Source organism: Balaenoptera musculus, chromosome 11, assembly GCF_009873245.2.
Source record: "Balaenoptera musculus isolate JJ_BM4_2016_0621 chromosome 11, mBalMus1.pri.v3, whole genome shotgun sequence".
NCBI classification, from domain to species: Eukaryota; Metazoa; Chordata; class Mammalia; order Artiodactyla; family Balaenopteridae; genus Balaenoptera; species Balaenoptera musculus.
Window position 1 is genome coordinate 43,972,083 of NC_045795.1, and position 17,770 is coordinate 43,989,852.

Consider the following 17,770-nt stretch of genomic DNA (forward strand, 5'->3'; position numbering starts at 1 on the left):
TCAAGTATACTTCAATAAAATTTTTTTAAAAGATTACATTTGACAATACAAAGGAAATTTCTGCTTACCTCTAATAATTTATACAGGCGTTTAATTTTTGATTTTTCTGTCTCCTTTGGTGGAATTTCTGTTTCTTTAAACTGTAAATACTGATTATAAAGTGCCTAAAAAGAAAGGGAAAATAAATGAAGGGCCAAACTTCAAAGACCTGTTTTCATTATCACATAATGTCACCACTTCAAACGCTATTTACTCTGTCACGTGCCCTCGGTGGCATTCCTTTATAAAACAGACACTCAATTCCCAGCCAGTCGGTAACCAGGCTGTATGGGATCTGAGGAGGGTGCAATTATGGCTATGAGTCCTGATTCAACATAGGCTACCCAGCCATCTGGACAGTGAAAACCACAGCAGTATCTACTATGGCTCTACTGACAATCTCTCATTATCCAAACAAGAAGATACATACTTTAAAAGATCCACTTCCCAAATGCTGTAATTTAGCTTCTAGTTTTTGGAAAAATCATCTGATGCAATTCCCATAAAAAGGGGTGGGGAGCATTCTCCTCTATTTCATGGTCTATCTTTGAAAACAGAATTCTCATCAGATAGATAGGACTAAAATTTCGTTTCAATGTCCCATTGGCCAAATTAAGGAGATCTTATAAGTAAACGAAGACAGATGCTATTGGTTGCTGCTATTATTATAAAAGTTTGAACCATATAATTAAATTACTATCTAATTTATGGATATTAACTTGGGAATCTCTTAAAGGTGTTTATTATATTTATTAACAAGGACCTTATAAAAATTATGTTGATAAAGCGTCTCCACATTTAATAAGTGTATGTTAATTATTTCATCCTAATTCATGCTGCTTTAAAACAAGTCCCTGCAAACATTCAGGCAGACACATTTCTTTGAAGGATTCCATTTAATGTTTTGCTGGCTAATAAAATTATTTGGTATTTCCCCACAATATATTTTTTTCCTGTATCACGTCCTATCCCAGGCACCAGTCAGTAATCTGTGTAGTCACTTGAACTTCTTTAATAATTTAAGAATCTGCATTAATCAGAAGCCAGCAAGAATTTACTCAAATGTCTGGACAAAAGGAATCCATCTGGAAATAAGTGGAACTTGAAATCTGAAAATTGGTTTAAACTCAAAATGCACCGTTTCAGGATGTCCATAGGTGAATAAGCACGGAATGCCATCATGGGCTACCCACTGTTCACAGTAGACGTGCTGATAGAAGGGGGAGGAAAGCTTTCCTGCCGGGAGAGGTTCCAGCCACAGAGGGAGACATCACACAAACAGCTTCAGAGAGAACTTAAACAGCATCACATCGACACATGCCAAGGAAGTTTGTGCCAAGGACAAGCTCCCCGTGGCAACGCAAATAAAAGCTATTCCACAGATGTTCCACATAGACGCATGGACACAATTACTAACGTTAACAGGGCCCACCCTGGGTTAGGACCGTTTTTTGCAATGCTAGTCTGATCGGGAAAACAAAGTCTGCAATTCAAGGAATTAGACTTTGTTGTTCATATTCGCATTACCCATTTCTTGAAATAAAGTACACTACTTTGCTATGACAAATCCCAATGTACAAAATGAGACAACTTATTTTCAATATGTTTCTATATCTGTACTATCTTTTAATATTTCTATAATGTCTCTGCTCAAAGAGATGGACCCAGGTTCTTAGGTAGTAGTAAATGTTCTACTAAACCAGGAACTCATTTACTCTGGGAGTCAGGTATGTATTTCCGAATTCGTGGTGAAAGACAGTATGTACCTCTTGCCGTACCACAGGAGCCTCTGAGGCTGTTTTTTAACAGGATGTGACCACAGGCACAGGCCCTGCCACGGTCGCATTGCACAAGCTCCCGCCCCCCCCTCGCGTCCCAGCCATCTGCTGGCTCCAGGCATCTCCCAGGCACCAAAAAGAATCTGGCAACGTCACTTCCAGAAATCTTCCCAAATTAAACCTTAAAACTCTCAACAATTCAAACCAAAGGGACTATAAATTTCTTTAAGATGTTGTCACTATTATCTTTTAATTATTAATGTTGACTTCCATTTTCTCTGTACAATAGGAGACGAATAAATAAATAATTTGCCTGATGATTAGTACCTTGCCAAGGGCAATTTTTCTTCAATTTCTGAAATGATAGAACCATTTCAGCATTATTTAAAAGTTGAATAATAAACTCAATCCTACTTAACTTCTATAGGGACACAGACCTTGAGTTCTACAGGATTATTAGGAAATGTTCTCTCGGACATAGTGGTCACATGGTGTCTGATCCACTGGACGAGGTAGTTGACCATATTCTGGTATTCAATCCATTTGACTTCAACATCCTACAACGAGAAGATGGCAGAGAAGGTCTGTATCTGCAGATTGTAACATTCACGTCTAACACAATCTGGCCAGAGGCCATTCTGTGGATTTGCAGGGCTTTAAGCCTGATGGAGAGGACCAGCTCCATGTTTTCTTCCTTTCCACCCAGTCCTAAGCCTTTCCACTTAAACAGCCTTAAAAACACACTATCAACATCTGACCACTAAGACTAGCCTAAGGAGTGCCAGCTCTGATCCAGGGATCCAGGCTGCCTGAAGCACTGTGTTACAAAGGTTTCAGAGGCTGCATTGAAATGTAGCAGAAAAAAATGAACACTGTGATCAATTTGGGGTGTTTTCCAGGCACTCAAGAAAGGCACTCTAAAGGCTTATAGCCTGCATAAGGCAGGTTAGTTGCCCTCTCTGCCAACCTTTCTAAGTCCACCTTATATCTGAAACTCAAAGAGCTACACCATACAGAGGAAACCAGACAGGAGTGAAAACTAGAGGAAATGTACATGTGGGATGATTCAAGTACTGTTAGGCAAACTTTTTTTTAAAATGGAAGAGACTGGAAAATTGTAAACTGCTATATTCAATTAAGTATTTAATGACTGCTTATGATGTTCAAAGCATTGTAATAAAAATATAATACTTCAAGACATGATCTCTTTTATCAAAGAGTTTCTGTCTAGATGAGGAGGCAAGAGAGAGTCATAATATAAACAGTTACGCAAAACAAAAAGCAGCATTTAAGAAGTGCTGAAATAACGGAAACGGGTAGTATATGTGAGGCACTGAGGGATGAATCAGGTGAGCATAAATGTGCCTCAAAATGATCACTGAAGGTTTCCTGGGAGAGGGAATCCCTGAGCAGTTGTACAATGACCACTAATTGTTGGTGGCTGGCAGGAGGAGCAAAGAAAAGATGCGGGATGGGGGTCAAGGGAGTCAGGACTCTGAAACAGAAATGCCCCAGACACCACAAACAGTTCATGTGGGGACAGATATGGGTAAGCAGAACTGATAAAAGGCAGAATTGAGGATGTCAGGACGTCTAGACTGGGTTGAACCTTGCAAGCCACATGGAGCCACGGAAGTTTTTCTAGCTAATGTGGTGACAATGTGCAGAGTTCATGGGAAGAGAAAAACAATGGAGAAAGTAAAGCCAAAAGAAAGCTCTCATCCTCATTCTAGTGAAGGGATAAGAGTGAGGAACTGGGTACAGGCAGTGAGAAGACCAAGCAAGGAACGGCCACAATAACATTTTGGAGCAACACTCAACCCTGAGTCACTGGCAGACACTGGAGCAGAGGAGGAGCATGGGACCAAGTCACTTGGGGACCAGCCTTTGTGAGAAAGAACACGAGGAGAGAATGGAAACAAGTCTCAAGCAATAGCACACAGAGGCGAAATAAGAGACCCAAAAGGGGAGCTCCCAAACCTTCAAAGTGAGACAGAATAAAGGAGAAATCTGCAGGAGGAGTGGACACAAAGGAGGGTGAGGGGGGGTCCCCCCAAATGCACGTCATGTACAGGGTGTCCTGTCCTCCAGAAACGCACAGCACTTGTCAGCAGGACGAGCACAAAACACACCACTGAAATGAACTGCACAGACTTTGGGAAGCAGTGGACTAAATAAAGAGCCCAAAGCTACTTGTCAGAGACCGTGCCCTGCTACGAAGAAGCTCCGTTAATTTGGCAAAATCAAATCACCCTCTTCCGGGCCTCACCTTTAAATGAGAAACCAACGCAGAGCTACCTTATCTCCTGGGATCACGTAAGTTAAAAAACTTGAAAGTGATTTCAAAAGTGAGATATTCCCTGCATACCTTCTCTGCAGAGAAGGATACCAAGTAGGGCAGCTGTAAAACAGCAGTAAGTTTAAAAAGAAAATCTCTAAATTAAGTGACCTATTAACTCAAATCCTTTAAAAAATATTTGATAGTTAAAAACTGTAAACTCATACAACTTGACAGCAAAAAAAATAATCCAATTGAAAAAAGGGCAGAAGACCTAAATAGACATTTCTCCAAAGAAGAAGTACAAATGGCCAATAGGCACATGAAAATATGCTCAACCACGCTAACTATTAGAGAAATGCAAATCAAACCTACAACGAGGTACCACTTCACACTGGTTAGAATGGCCATCATTAAAAAGTCTACAAATAACAAATGCTGGAGAAGGTATGGAGAAAAGGGAACCCTCCTACACTGTTGGTGGGAATGTAAATTGGTGCAGCCACTACGGAGAACAGTATGGAGGTTCCTCAGAAAACTAAAAATAAAATTACCGTAAGATCCAGCAATCGAGCCTCATCTACCAGAGGGCAGACAGCAGAAGCAAGAAGAACTACAATCCTGCTGCCAGTGGAACAAAAACCACATTCACAGAAAGACAGGCAAAATGAAAAGGCAGAGGACCATGTACCAGATGAAGGAACAAGATAAAAGCCCAGAAAAACAACTAAATGAAGTGGAGATAGGCAACCTTCCAGAAAAAGAATTCAGAATAATGATAGTGAAGATGATCCAGGACCTCAGAAAAAGAATGGAGGCAAAGATCGAGAAGACGCAAAAAATGTCTAACAAAGACCTAGAAGAATTAAAGAACAAACATCTAGAAGAATTAAAAAACAAACAGAGATGAACAATACAATAACTGAAATGAAAAATACACTAGAAGGAATCAATAGCAAAATAACTGAGGCAGAAGAACGGATAAGTGACCTGGAAGACAGAATGGTGGAATTCACTGCCATGGAACAGAATAAAGAAAAGAGAATGAAAAGAAATGAAGACAGCCTAAGGGACCTCTGGAACAGCATTAAACACACCAACATTCGCATTATAGGGGTCCCAGAAGGAGAAGAGAGAGAGAAAGGACCCGAGAAAATATCTGAAGAGATTATAGTTGAAAACTTCCCTAACATGGGAAACGAAATGGCCATCCAAGTCCAGGAAGCGCAGAGAGTCCCAGGCAGGTTAAACCCAAGGAGAAACATGCCAAGATATGCAGTAATCAAATTGACAAAAATTAAAGGCAAAGAAAAATTACTAAAAGCAACAAGGGAAAAATGACAACATACAAGGGAACTCCCATAAGGTTACAGCTGATTTCTCAGCAGAAACTCTACAAGCCAGAAGGGAGTGGCACGATATATTTAAAGTGATGAAAGGGAAGAATCTAAAACCAAGATTACTCTACCCAGCAAGGATCTCATTCAGATTCGATGGAGAAATCAAAAGCTTTACAGACAAGCAAAAGCTAAGAGAATTCAGCACCACCAAACCAGCTCTACAACAAATGCTAAAGGAACTTCTCTAAGTGGGAAACACAAGAGAAGAAAAGGACCTACAAAAACAAACCCAAGGGCTTCCCTGGTGGCGCAGTGGTTGAGAATCTGCCTGCTAATGCAGGGGACACGGGTTCGAGCCCTGGTCTGGGAAGATCCCACATGCCACGGAGCAGCTGGGCCCGTGAGCCACAACTACTGAGCCTGCGCGTCTGGAGCCTGTGCCCCGCAACGAGAGGGGCTGCGATAGTGAAAGGCCCACGCACCGCGATGAAGAGCGGTCCCCGCACCGCGATGAAGAGTGGCCCCCACTTGCCGTAACTAGAGAAAGCCCTCGCACGAACCGAAGACCCAACACAGACAAAAAAATAAATAAATAAATAAATAAAGTAGCTATAAAAAATTAAAAAAAAAAAAAAAAAAAACAAACCCAAAAAAATTAAAAAAAAGGTCATAGGAACATACATATTGATAATTACCTTAAATGTAAATGGATTAAATGCTTCAACCAAAAGACACAGGCTTGCTGAATGGATACCAAAACAAGACCCAAATATATGCTGTCTACAAGAGACCCACTTCAGACCTAGGGACACATACAGACTGAAAGTGAGGGGATGGAAAAAGATACTCCATGCAAATGGAAATCAAAAGACAGCTGGAGTAGTAATACTCATATCAGATAAAATAAACTTTAAAATAAAGAATGTTAAAAGAGAAAAGGAAGGACACTACATAATGATCAAGGGATCAATCCTAGAAGAAAATATAACAATTATAAATATATATGCACCCCCAACATAGGAGCATCTCAATACATAAGGCAAATGCTAACAGCTATAAAAGAGGAAATCAACAGTAACACAATAGTGGGGGACTTTAACACATCACTTACACCAATGGACAGATCATCCAGACAGAAAATTAAGAAGGAAACACAAGCTTTAAATGACACAATACACCAGATAGATTTAATTGATATTTATAAGACATTCCATCCGAAAACAGCAGATTACACCTTCTTCTCAAATGCACACAGAACACTCTCCAGGACAGATCACATCTTGGGTCACAAATCAAGCCTTGGTAAATTTAAGAAAATTGAAATCATATCAAGCATCTTTTCCAACTACAACACTATGAGATTAGAAATAAATTACAGGGAAAATAACATAAAAAACACAAACACATGGAGGCTAAACAATACGTTACTAAATAACCAAGAGATCACTGAAGAAATCAAAGAGGAAATCAAAAAATACCTAGAGACAAATGACAATGAAAACATGACGATCCAAGACCTATAGGATGCAGCAAAAGCAGTTCTAAGAGGGAAGTTTATAGCAATACAATCCTACCTCAAGAAACAAGAAAAATCTCAAATAAACAATCTAACCTTACACCTAAAGGAACTAGAGAAAGAAGAACAAACAAAAGCTAAAGTTAGTAGAAGCAAAGAAATCATAAAGATCAGAGCAGAAATAAATGACATAGAAACAAACAAAAAAAAACAATATCAAAGATCAATAAAACTAAAAGCTGGTTCTTTGAGAAGATAAACAAAACTGATAAACCTTAAGCCAGACTCAAGAGGGAGAGGACTCAAATCAATAAAATTAGAAATGAAAAAGGAGAAGTAACCACTGACACTGCAGAAATACAAAGCATCATAAGAGACTACTACAAGCAACTCTATGCCAGTAAAATGGACAACCTGGAAGAAATGGACAAATTCTTAGAAAGGTATAATCTTCCAAGACTGAACCAAGAAGAAACAGAAAATATGAACAGACCAATCACAAGTCATGAAATTGAAGCTGTGATTAAAAATCTTCCAACAAACAAAAAGTCCAGGACCAGATGGCTTCACAGGTGAATTCTATCAAACATTTAGAGAAGAGCTAACACCATCCTTCTCAAACTCTTCCAAAAAATTGCAGAGGAAGGAACACTGCCAAACTCATTCTATGAGGCCACTATCCCCCTGATACCAAAAGCAGACAAAGATACTACAAAAAAAGAAAATTATAGACCAATATCACTGATGAATATAGATGCAAAAATCCTCAACAAAATACTAGCCAACAGAATCCAACAACACATTAAAAGGATCATACACCATGATCAAGTGGGATTTATCCCAGGGATGCAAGGATTCTTCAATATATGCAAATCAATCAGTGTGATACACCATATTAACAAATTGAAGAATAAAAACCATATGATCATCTCAGTAGATGCAGACAAAGCTTTTGACAAAATTCAACACCCATTTATGATAAAAACTCTCCAGAAAGTGGGCACAGAGGGAACCTACCTCAACATAATAAAGGCCATATATGACAAACCCACAGCAAACATCATTCTCAATGGTGAAAAGCTGAAAGCATTTCCTCTAAGATCAGGAACAAGACAAGGATGTCCACTCTCATCACTATGATTCAACATAGTTTTGGAAGTTCTAGCCACACAATCAGAGAAGAAAAATAAAAGGAATCCAAATTGGAAAAAAAGAAGTAAAACTGTCACTGTTTGCAGATAACATGACACTACACATAGATAATCCTAAAGATGCCACCAGAAAACTACTAGAGCTAATCAATGCATTTGGTAAAGTGGCAGGATACAAAATTAATGCACAGAAATCTCTTGCATTCCTATACACTAACAACAAAAGATCAGAAAGAGAAATTAAGGAAACGATCCCATTCACCCCTGCAACAAAAAGAATAAAATACCTAGGAATAAACCTACGTAAGGAGGTAAAAGACCTACACTCAGAAAACTATAAGACACTGGTGAAAGAAATCAAAGTTGACACAAAGAGTTGCAGAGATATATCATGTTCTTGAATTGGAAGAATCAATTTTATGAAAATGACCATACTACCTAAAGCAATCTACAGATTCAGTGCAATCCCTATCAAATTACCAATGGCATTTTTTACAGAACTAGAACAAAAAAATCTTAAAATTTGTATGGAGACATAAAAAACCCCGAATAGCCAAAGCAATCTTGAGGGAAAAAAACGGAGCAGGAGGAATCAGACTCCCTGACTTCAGACTATACTACAAAGCTACAGTAATCAAGACAATATGGTATTGGCTCAAAAACAAAAATATAGATCAATGGAACAGGATAGAAAACCCAGAGATAAACCCACACACCTATGGTCACCTAATCTATGACAAAGGAGGCAAGGATATACAATGGAGAAAAGGCAGTTTCTTTAATAAGTGGTGCTGGGAAAACTGGACAGCTACATGTAAAAGAGTGAAATTAGAACACTCCCTAATACCATACACAAAAATAAACTTAAAGTGGATTAAAGACCCAAATGTAAGACCGGACACTATAAAACTCTCAGAGGAAAACATAGGAAGAACGCTCTTTGACATAAATCACAGCAAGATCTTTTTTGACCCATTTCCTAGAGTAATGGAAATGAGAACAAACAAACAAACAAAAAAACAAATGGGACCTAATGAAACTTAAAAGCTTTTGCACAGCAAAGAAAACTATAAAAAAAAAATTTAGAAAAAACCCCAGGAATCCCATGCCTGGGCGTATATCCAGACAAAACTCTAATTCAAAAAGATACATGCACCCCAATGTTCATAGCAGCACTCTTTACAATAGCCAAGACATGGAAACAACCTAAATGTCCATTGACAGATGAACGGATAAAGAAGATGTGACACATATACATACAATGCAATATTACTCAGCTGTAAGAAAGAATGAAATAATGCCATTTGCAGCAATGTGGATGGATCTAGATATTATCATACTAAGTGAAGTAAGTCAGAAAGAGAAAGACAAATACCATATGATATCACTTATATGTGGTATCTAAAATATGACACAAATGAACTTATCTATGAAACAGAAACAGAATCACAGACATAGAGAGCAGACTTGTGGTTGCCAAGGGAGAGGGGGTTAGGGAAGGCGTGGGTGGGAGGTTGAAGTCAGCAGAACTATATTCAATATCCTATGATAAACCATAATGGAAAATAACATTAAAGAAAAGAATGTGTGTGTTTGTGTGTGTGTATATATATATAACTGAATCACTGTGTTGTACAGCAGAAATTAACACATTGTAAATCGACTATATGTCAATTAAAAAAAGTCATATTAAAAAAACTGTAAAAAGCACTATCAGAGAATTCAGTCAATTCTGAGTCAGCAGCTTCAGAATGGAAAAATCAATACTCACGTTTGCACCAATGCCTTCACCACCCTCAGGGACTTTGGGAAATGCGTCATAGAGAGATGATACATAAGTTATTACTGATTTTTCATCAGGTGAGGAGACATCAACATCTAAAAACAGCAACATGAATTATTTCAAAATGCTGATCAATTACTTTGGATCAGACTTTCCAGCCCGTGGACATCTGGTCAAAATAATCACTCACCTTCAGGATCCAGAAGTCTTATAACACCGATTTTTTCTGCTACATAGAAAGCGTGCTCTAAATTTGCAAGGTTGCTTTGAACAGCAACAGTATTCATGTCTATCAGGTCCGGCCTAGGAAAAAATGCACCATATTAATGGTGTTTTTCACTTGCCAATTCAACATGAAATTTACATGTGTACCTATTGACATAACAACTCCTGCAAATATTATTACGAAGCCTGTGTTGAAATACAGAGTTTTTCATCCAGTCTTTAACATTGCTCATGTGAACTAAAAATGCCCCCTGCCATATCAGTAAACAAAGGATGTTGCAGCCTTGAAGCCATCACATTACAGCCACCCCGACCTTGAGTCCTAAGGGAACTCAGGAAGGAAACAGGATGCCCACCATCAAACCATTAGACACTGCAGTCACCCCTGATGATGCACCCTGAGAAGACTCAGAATGAGAAAAGCAGGATACTGGCCCCAGACAGCTGAGGTGTATATCAAAGGAATGATTTCGGTAAGCCCAGACTCTTGCATCTTCCCATAGAAAAGTGCTAAATTCCTTAACTTGAGATGTCTGCTTTTCTTTCATTAACAGTAATCATTTGATGTTCCAACTCCCTGGTCTTTGTTGCTCCCCACTTGCTGGCTCCCCACTTGCCTCTTCAGAGCAGTCCTTCAGAGCTACCTGAGATGCTGTGTCCTGGGATTAAGTCCTCAGTTTTGTCCACCGAACAAAACATAACTCTCAACTTTTAGGTTGTACATTTTTCAGTCGACACTCGCTTCTCTCAGAAACTTTTGTGTGCCAAAAGCAAATGTAGGAAAATATAACAATTTTAATGTATAAACTTTCAGCAAAGTCTACAAATTCCTCATGATCAGAATATATTGGGTTGGCCAAAAAGTTCCTTCACTTTTTAAGTAAAAATAAAAGACAAATTTTTCATTTTCAACAAGAACTTTATTGAACAATGTATTCACCGTTTTTTTCCACTACCTTCTGCCATTTTTCAGGCAACTTCATAATTCATCTTCCCAAAACTTTTTATCTTTTTGAGCAAAGAACTGTTCCAGGTGCCTTTTACAGTCTTCCAGGGAAATGACATTTTTTCCATTAAGAGAATTTTGTAAAGACTGAAATAAATGGAAATCCGAAGATGCAATATCTGGTGAATACGGTGCATGAATCAGAACTTCCCAGCCAAGCTGTAACAGTTTTTGCCAGGTCATCAAAGAAACATGTGGTCTTGCGTTATCCTAACGGAAGATTATGCATTTTCTGTTGACTAATTCTGGACACTTTTCGTCGAGTGCTGCTTTCAGCTGGTCTAATTGGGAGCAGCACTTGTTGGAATTAATCGTTTGGTTTGTCCGGAAGGAGCTCATAATAAAGGACTCCCTTCCAGTCCCACCATATACACAACATCACCTTCTTTGCATGAAGACCGGCCTTTGGTGGGGTTGGTGGTGGTTCATTTCTCTTCCGTTCCATATCATTGTACAGTATCCACTTTTCATCACCCATCACAATTTGTTTTAAAAACGGAACATTTTCATTATGTTTAAGTACAGAATCGCATGCGGAAATACAGTCAAGAAAGTTTTTTTCACTTAACTTATGTGGAACCCAAACATCAAAGCTATTAACGTAACCAAGCTGGTGCAAATAATTTTCAATGCTTGATTTGGATATTTTGAGTATGTTGGCTATCTGCCGTGTGGTATAAGGTTGATTGTTCTCAATTAATGTCTCGATTTGATCACTATCAACTTCAACTGGTCTACCCGACCGTGGAGCATTGTCCAGTGAGAAATCTCCAGCACGAAACTTCACAAACCACTTTTGACACATTCGATCAGTCACAGCACCTTCTCCATACACTACACAAATCTTTTTTTGCGCTTCAGTTGCGTTTTTACCTTTCTTGAAATAATAAAGCATAATATGCCAAAAATGTTGCTTTTTTTCTTCCATCTTCAATATTAAAATGGCTACACAAAAACTCACCAATTTTGACAAGTTTTTTTTTTTTAAATGCACGCTGATATGATAGCTGTCACAATACAAGCTAACAAAATTGTTTCGAATGAAGTTAAAGACAACTAAGCGCTACTAGAGCCATCTTAATGGAAAAAAACAACAAACCTTTTGGCCTACCCAATATATCAATATGTGTCGCATTCAACCTATTTAAACCCCACTACCTCAAAAGCATCCATCTAATCCAACTAGCAACTTCTCAGGGTTTCTCCCCAAACACAAAGAGCTTATGCCCAGTGCATTGTCATTCTCAGGGCACCCCCCCCCCCCCCCGACGCAGAACACCCTTTCCTGTCACTGACAAATTCCACAATTCTTCTCATCCTGGGAGCAGAGATCAAGCCCCACCTCCTCTGTGGTGCCTTCACTCATCTTTCCAGCCCTCATTTTTTCCCCTCTGTTCTCTGAACTCTTTATAGTCTTGGGCCTGTGCCAGTTAACTTGGCACCCGGAATAATCACATACTATTTTGCCCTCTAAATTCACTGTTCAATGTGCAGGCACATCTTGTTTCTCCCGACTGGTCAACTCTAAGACTGCAAGAACCATGTGGTTTTAATGAACCTTTGTATTTTATCCTTCTGCTGAGATAAAGAGTGGCATATACATTGTAGACACTCAATAAATATCTACCAATAAACTGGTAAGTAAGTTGGTTAGTAAATTGAATCATAAATGAAAGACTAAAATAAGCATTAGCTTGTATCTTCACAAGCACACATTACACACATACACACCCCAGATTTCACCTCTTTCTAATTTGTGAGACTTTCATGAGGTTCTAAACCACAGGGATAATTGAGGCTGGCTCTATCTACATATAAGACAAGAAAAGACTTCCTGAATACTCCTTGAATACAAAGTGACAAAATACAGTAGCTGGAAACTTAACTCAAGGCCAGAAGCCAGTCAAGAAACTTTCCTCTCAAAACCAAACCATAAAAAGAATGCAGAAACAAATGTGAAAACAGTAAAGTCTTCAAAAAGAGTGGCACCCACCTCTAAAATCTCTAAGAACCTGTTTCTCAACATCTAAGGAAAGGCTCTCTTTCCAACCTCCAAGGGCAATCTGCTTTTCTCAAAATAACCCTTTGAGGGTCTGCAGAAAGAGTGGGAGGGCTCAGAGGTAGTATGGGAGGATGAAATACAATTATTCTGAACACTATGAGAAGACTGTTTACATGAGGAAAATATATCATTAATCTTAGGGAGGGAAACAGCAATCTGTACTCTTATTTTTATCTGATGAGAAAGCAGACCTCCAAAGAAATCTACTCACAGTTTTATAGCCCTTTGAAGTGTTCATAACCTTGATTTTTTTTTTTTTTTTTTTTTTGCGGCGTTGGGTCTTCATTGCTGCACGTGGGCTTTCTCTAGTTGCAGCGAGCGGGGGCTACTCTTCATTGTGGTGCGTGGGCTTCTCACTGCAGTGGCTTCTCTTGTTGCGGAGCATGGGCTCTAGGCACGCGGGCTTCAGTAGTTGTGGCGCATGGGCTCAGTAGTTGCGGCTCACGGGCTCTGGAGCACAGGCTCAGTAATTGTGGCGCATGGGCTTAGTTGCTCCGCGGCATGGGGGATCTTTCAGAACCAGGGATCGAACCTGTCTCCCCTGCATTGGCAGGCAGATTCTTAACCACTGCACCACCAGGGAAGTCCAGAAGTGTCTGTAACCTTGAAATCTACCTACCTACCTACCTATTTCCCAGGAATTATTTGGAAATTCTTTAATTCTTTTCACATTGCCACCAATATGATCACTGAAAAGGGAACCCACATTGATTATACGAACTATGAATCTACTGACAACAACAGAGGTAAATGACATACTTAAAAATAACACTTTTTATTCACACAGAAGTATTTTGAAGAATCTTCCAACTTCAAGATTACTAAACAGGTGTGGATGATAGTCTAGACAAAAACAAACCTCTGAAGTTCAAAAAATTGTTTTGCGTCCACAAAGTTCTGACATTTTAAAGAAATAAAAAACCAACGTTTCTGAGTTTGCCAAATCTCCCAACAAGAAAGGGCACGTTACCATGCAAAGCCTGCCATTAGCAAAGAAAGTAAACACTGAGTAATCCCCGAGAATGAATAAAGTCATTGAAGAATTTAGTTCTCCACTGAGAGAACAAAACATAAAACCTCCTTCAGAATGACACAGTTGTTTCAGCACAAAAGCAGCTGTGTAATGCATCAATCTGGGGTAAGTCACCTCTTTTTTCATGATATTTAACCCTTTAATGGCATAGTTGTTTCAGCACAAAAGCAGCTGTGTAATGCATCCATCTGGGGTAAGTCACCTCTTTTTTCGTGATATTTAACCCTTTAATGGCACAAAAGCTGCAATGGTTTTCCTCCACTGAAAGACTGCAGTAGACAAACCTTAATGAAGGAAAATGTTTTTTTAAAACTACTATGAAAAAGTAGCGCCTCCAAGTTGTCATAATTCTACCCTCCCCTGGTGTCCCTTTTCAGTCTCCCATTCTGCTTTTCCTCTGTTTGTCTGGAGCTTCCAGAAGTCACATGTGCTGTGACCTACCTTTCTTTTTCCTTCATCGCCTCACTGGGATCATATAACCCTTAAAAACTTCAACTATTTTCCACCTACAGAAGATTTTAATTTTCATTCTAAAGGTTCCATTTCACTGTAACATCTCCCTTTTGGGGCACTTTTACAGGAAATTTTATTCCCATCTGAGGTTTGACTAAGCAAAGGCTGTGAGCAATGAAGTTCCTGTATTAGTTTAGATAGTTGAGTGTTAACTAGCATAATTTCCCTGTTCACTGAAGACCACTGAAAATCGTATAATGTAATCCTCTGCCACTAAAATAATATATACTAGTCTTTTTATGGAAAAAAAAGCCATTGTGACTCTTACTTGTATTATTATTCTATGATAATGTAATCTTTTCTGAATGACTCGATCATCATGGATAGCAATTTTTAAAACATATTTATATCCCACCTTTTCCCCATTAAATGAGTAAAAACAGCTTACAAAGAAATAAAAACAGGAGATGGTCACATACATTTTAAATTAGAAATATAAAACCAAGATAAGGCCATAAGATGAAGTTGAAAGAAAGGCCAAAAATTGCAAACCACTTCTATGCATGCTTAGTGCCTTTGATTTATTCCCAAAAATACAGGACGAAAAGGTATCAAACGAAACAGTAACTGTCATAATGCAAAATAATTTTGGATAAAAGTAATGCTTATCTTGCATACAACACCCATCTTAAAAGTTCATTCTCCCTGGACAAAATAGATATATATACATCCACAAGCATATATACACATATATGTATGGTATTTATGTATATAGAGGCATTTGGAGAGATATATATGTGTGTGTGTGTGTGTGTGTGTGTGTGTGTGTATACAAAATATAAAGATATCATCACCCACACTGATAGCCAAACTAGTGGAACATTAAAATTCTATATGAGATTTTTTGGTATAGACACCCCAAGTAACTTTACAGTCCTCAATCACTTTATTAACATATTAGCTCACATAAAAATTAGATATGATTCTGAGACAAAATGTGACTTAGTGTCACAAATGGCTGAAGATGAGGCTTCCATATTTTATCATGTCAAACACCAACGAGCCCAACTACAAGGAGCATGAAGCAAAGTCAAAATACCTGGAAAGAAAGTCCTTAGAAACTGCCATCGGAACATACTAGAGAGGGCACTGATAAAAGTTAGCTAAGAAAAGAATACAGTAGTGCAGACACAAGATTACCAAATCCTGAACCAAAAATGTGACAACTGCTGAAAGGATATATATAAGAAATATCAATAGTCAAAGTTCAAATCAGGATTTGTTTCCAAAGTATGGGAAAAAATGATTTAAATTCATAGAGTTTGTTACAATCTAAATATCCATTGACAGATGAATGCATAAAGAAGATGTGAGATACACACACACACACACACACACACACACACACACGCACAATGGAATATTACTCAGCCATAAAAAAGAATGAAATAATGCCATTTGCAGCAACATGGATGCAACTAGAGATTATCACACTAAGTGAAGTAAGTCAGAAATAGAAAGACAAATACCATATGATATCACTTACATGTGGAATCTAAAATAGGACACAAATGTACCTATCTACAAAACAGAAACAGACTCATAGACATAGAGAACAGACTGGTGGTTGCCAAGGGGGTGGGGGGTGGGAGATTGTAGGAGTGGGAGTTTGCCATTAGCAGATGCAATAGAGCAGAAATTAACACAACACTGTAAATCAACTACACTTCACTTAAAAAAAAAAAGGAAAAAGAAAAGATACATGCATCCCTATGTTCATAGCAGCACTATTTACAGTAGCCAAGATATGGAAACAACCTAAATGTCCATGACAGATGAATGGATAAAGATGTGGTACATATAAAAAGAAATTTCATAGAGTTTGTTGGGTTGTATTGGCTCTCAGTTGGCACTCAGCAGTCATTTATGGAGTGAGTATAGACTTAAGTCTTGGCTACCCAGGATCTGAACCCTCAACCTATGTTTGAGAAATTTCCCTTTTACAAACATGAGGGAGAGAAGCAGAGTCCATTAATACGAAACAAAAACATCAGGTTTTTCTTGTCTCTCCTTTGCTCAGGAAATGTCCACTTCACCCCAATGAGATGACACGACCTGGTCAACTTGAATTCTCCTGCAAGACTTGGTTCCACCACCATCTCCTCCAGGAAATGCTCTTCTCTGTTCCCAGTGCTCTGTGCTACCTTTATTTCTGTAGTTACCACAGTTTGTTTCAACTATGCATTTGTCCATCTCTCACAGTGGACTGCGGGCTTCCTGAAGGCAGAACCCGTGTTTTATCCACATTTCTATCCTCAATATCCAGCCTAATGCCCAGCACATGAACGCTTGAGGAATGAATGGATAATAAAGGAACAGATGAGCTTTGGGGACTGAAAGGTGCCACTAATTCAAATTTCTGGAGATAGTCTCCATTTTAGGTTTGATCCTTTTCTCTTCACTAATTTCTACAGACAAAGCCGCCATCTAAGGCTTCCAATCAGGATTTGAAATCCTCATCAAAATCCATAGGGAACAGGATCCGATGTCACAGCTCCTCCATCACCCAAACAAATACACATGGTTTTGAGGTTTCCCAAGGGCTTTTCTCTACTGAAAACAATCTGGAAAATAGGCGTGGGGTGAAAACAACATGCAAGGGATCAATTATAACATTTTCAAAAGCACTAATTACTGCTCCTGGGTTCTGAATCCTCCCTTCTCATGTTCTCATGTGCACTCAGCTTCAGCTTTTGGCCATGTTCCCAGCTGGGATGTCATAAAATAATAACAGTCACAAAACAACAATAGGGATTCATATGTATTGATACCTACTATGTGGCAGGCAGTGCACTACAGGCATTAAAGGCACTGTTTCACTTTATCTTCTTGACAACCCTGAGCACCAGGGTGTGTTATTGTCCTGAATTTACAGACGGAAAAACTGAAGCTTAAGGACGTTACATAACTTGGACAAGGGCAGAATCTGACAAGGAGCAGTCAGTATTTGAACCCAGGTCTGTCTCCATGCAAAGCCCGAGCCAAAATGCTGCACTCTGCTGGCACTATACACTGAGAACTCGTCAAACAGTCGTATCCAATATGA

The 17,770-nt window shown here is 38.8% G+C and overlaps 1 protein-coding gene across 1 annotated transcript in view; it reads right to left on the reverse strand.

Annotated features, from left to right (window-relative positions):
- Positions 1–17,770, reverse strand: part of LOC118903071 (dystonin-like) — a 491,338-nt gene that overhangs the window by 179,893 nt on the left and 293,675 nt on the right. Inside the window, 4 exon segments of the mRNA XM_036867747.1 lie at positions 69–164; positions 2,255–2,374; positions 9,874–9,980; positions 10,076–10,188. Coding sequence (XP_036723642.1) covers positions 69–164; positions 2,255–2,374; positions 9,874–9,980; positions 10,076–10,188 — 436 coding nt within the window.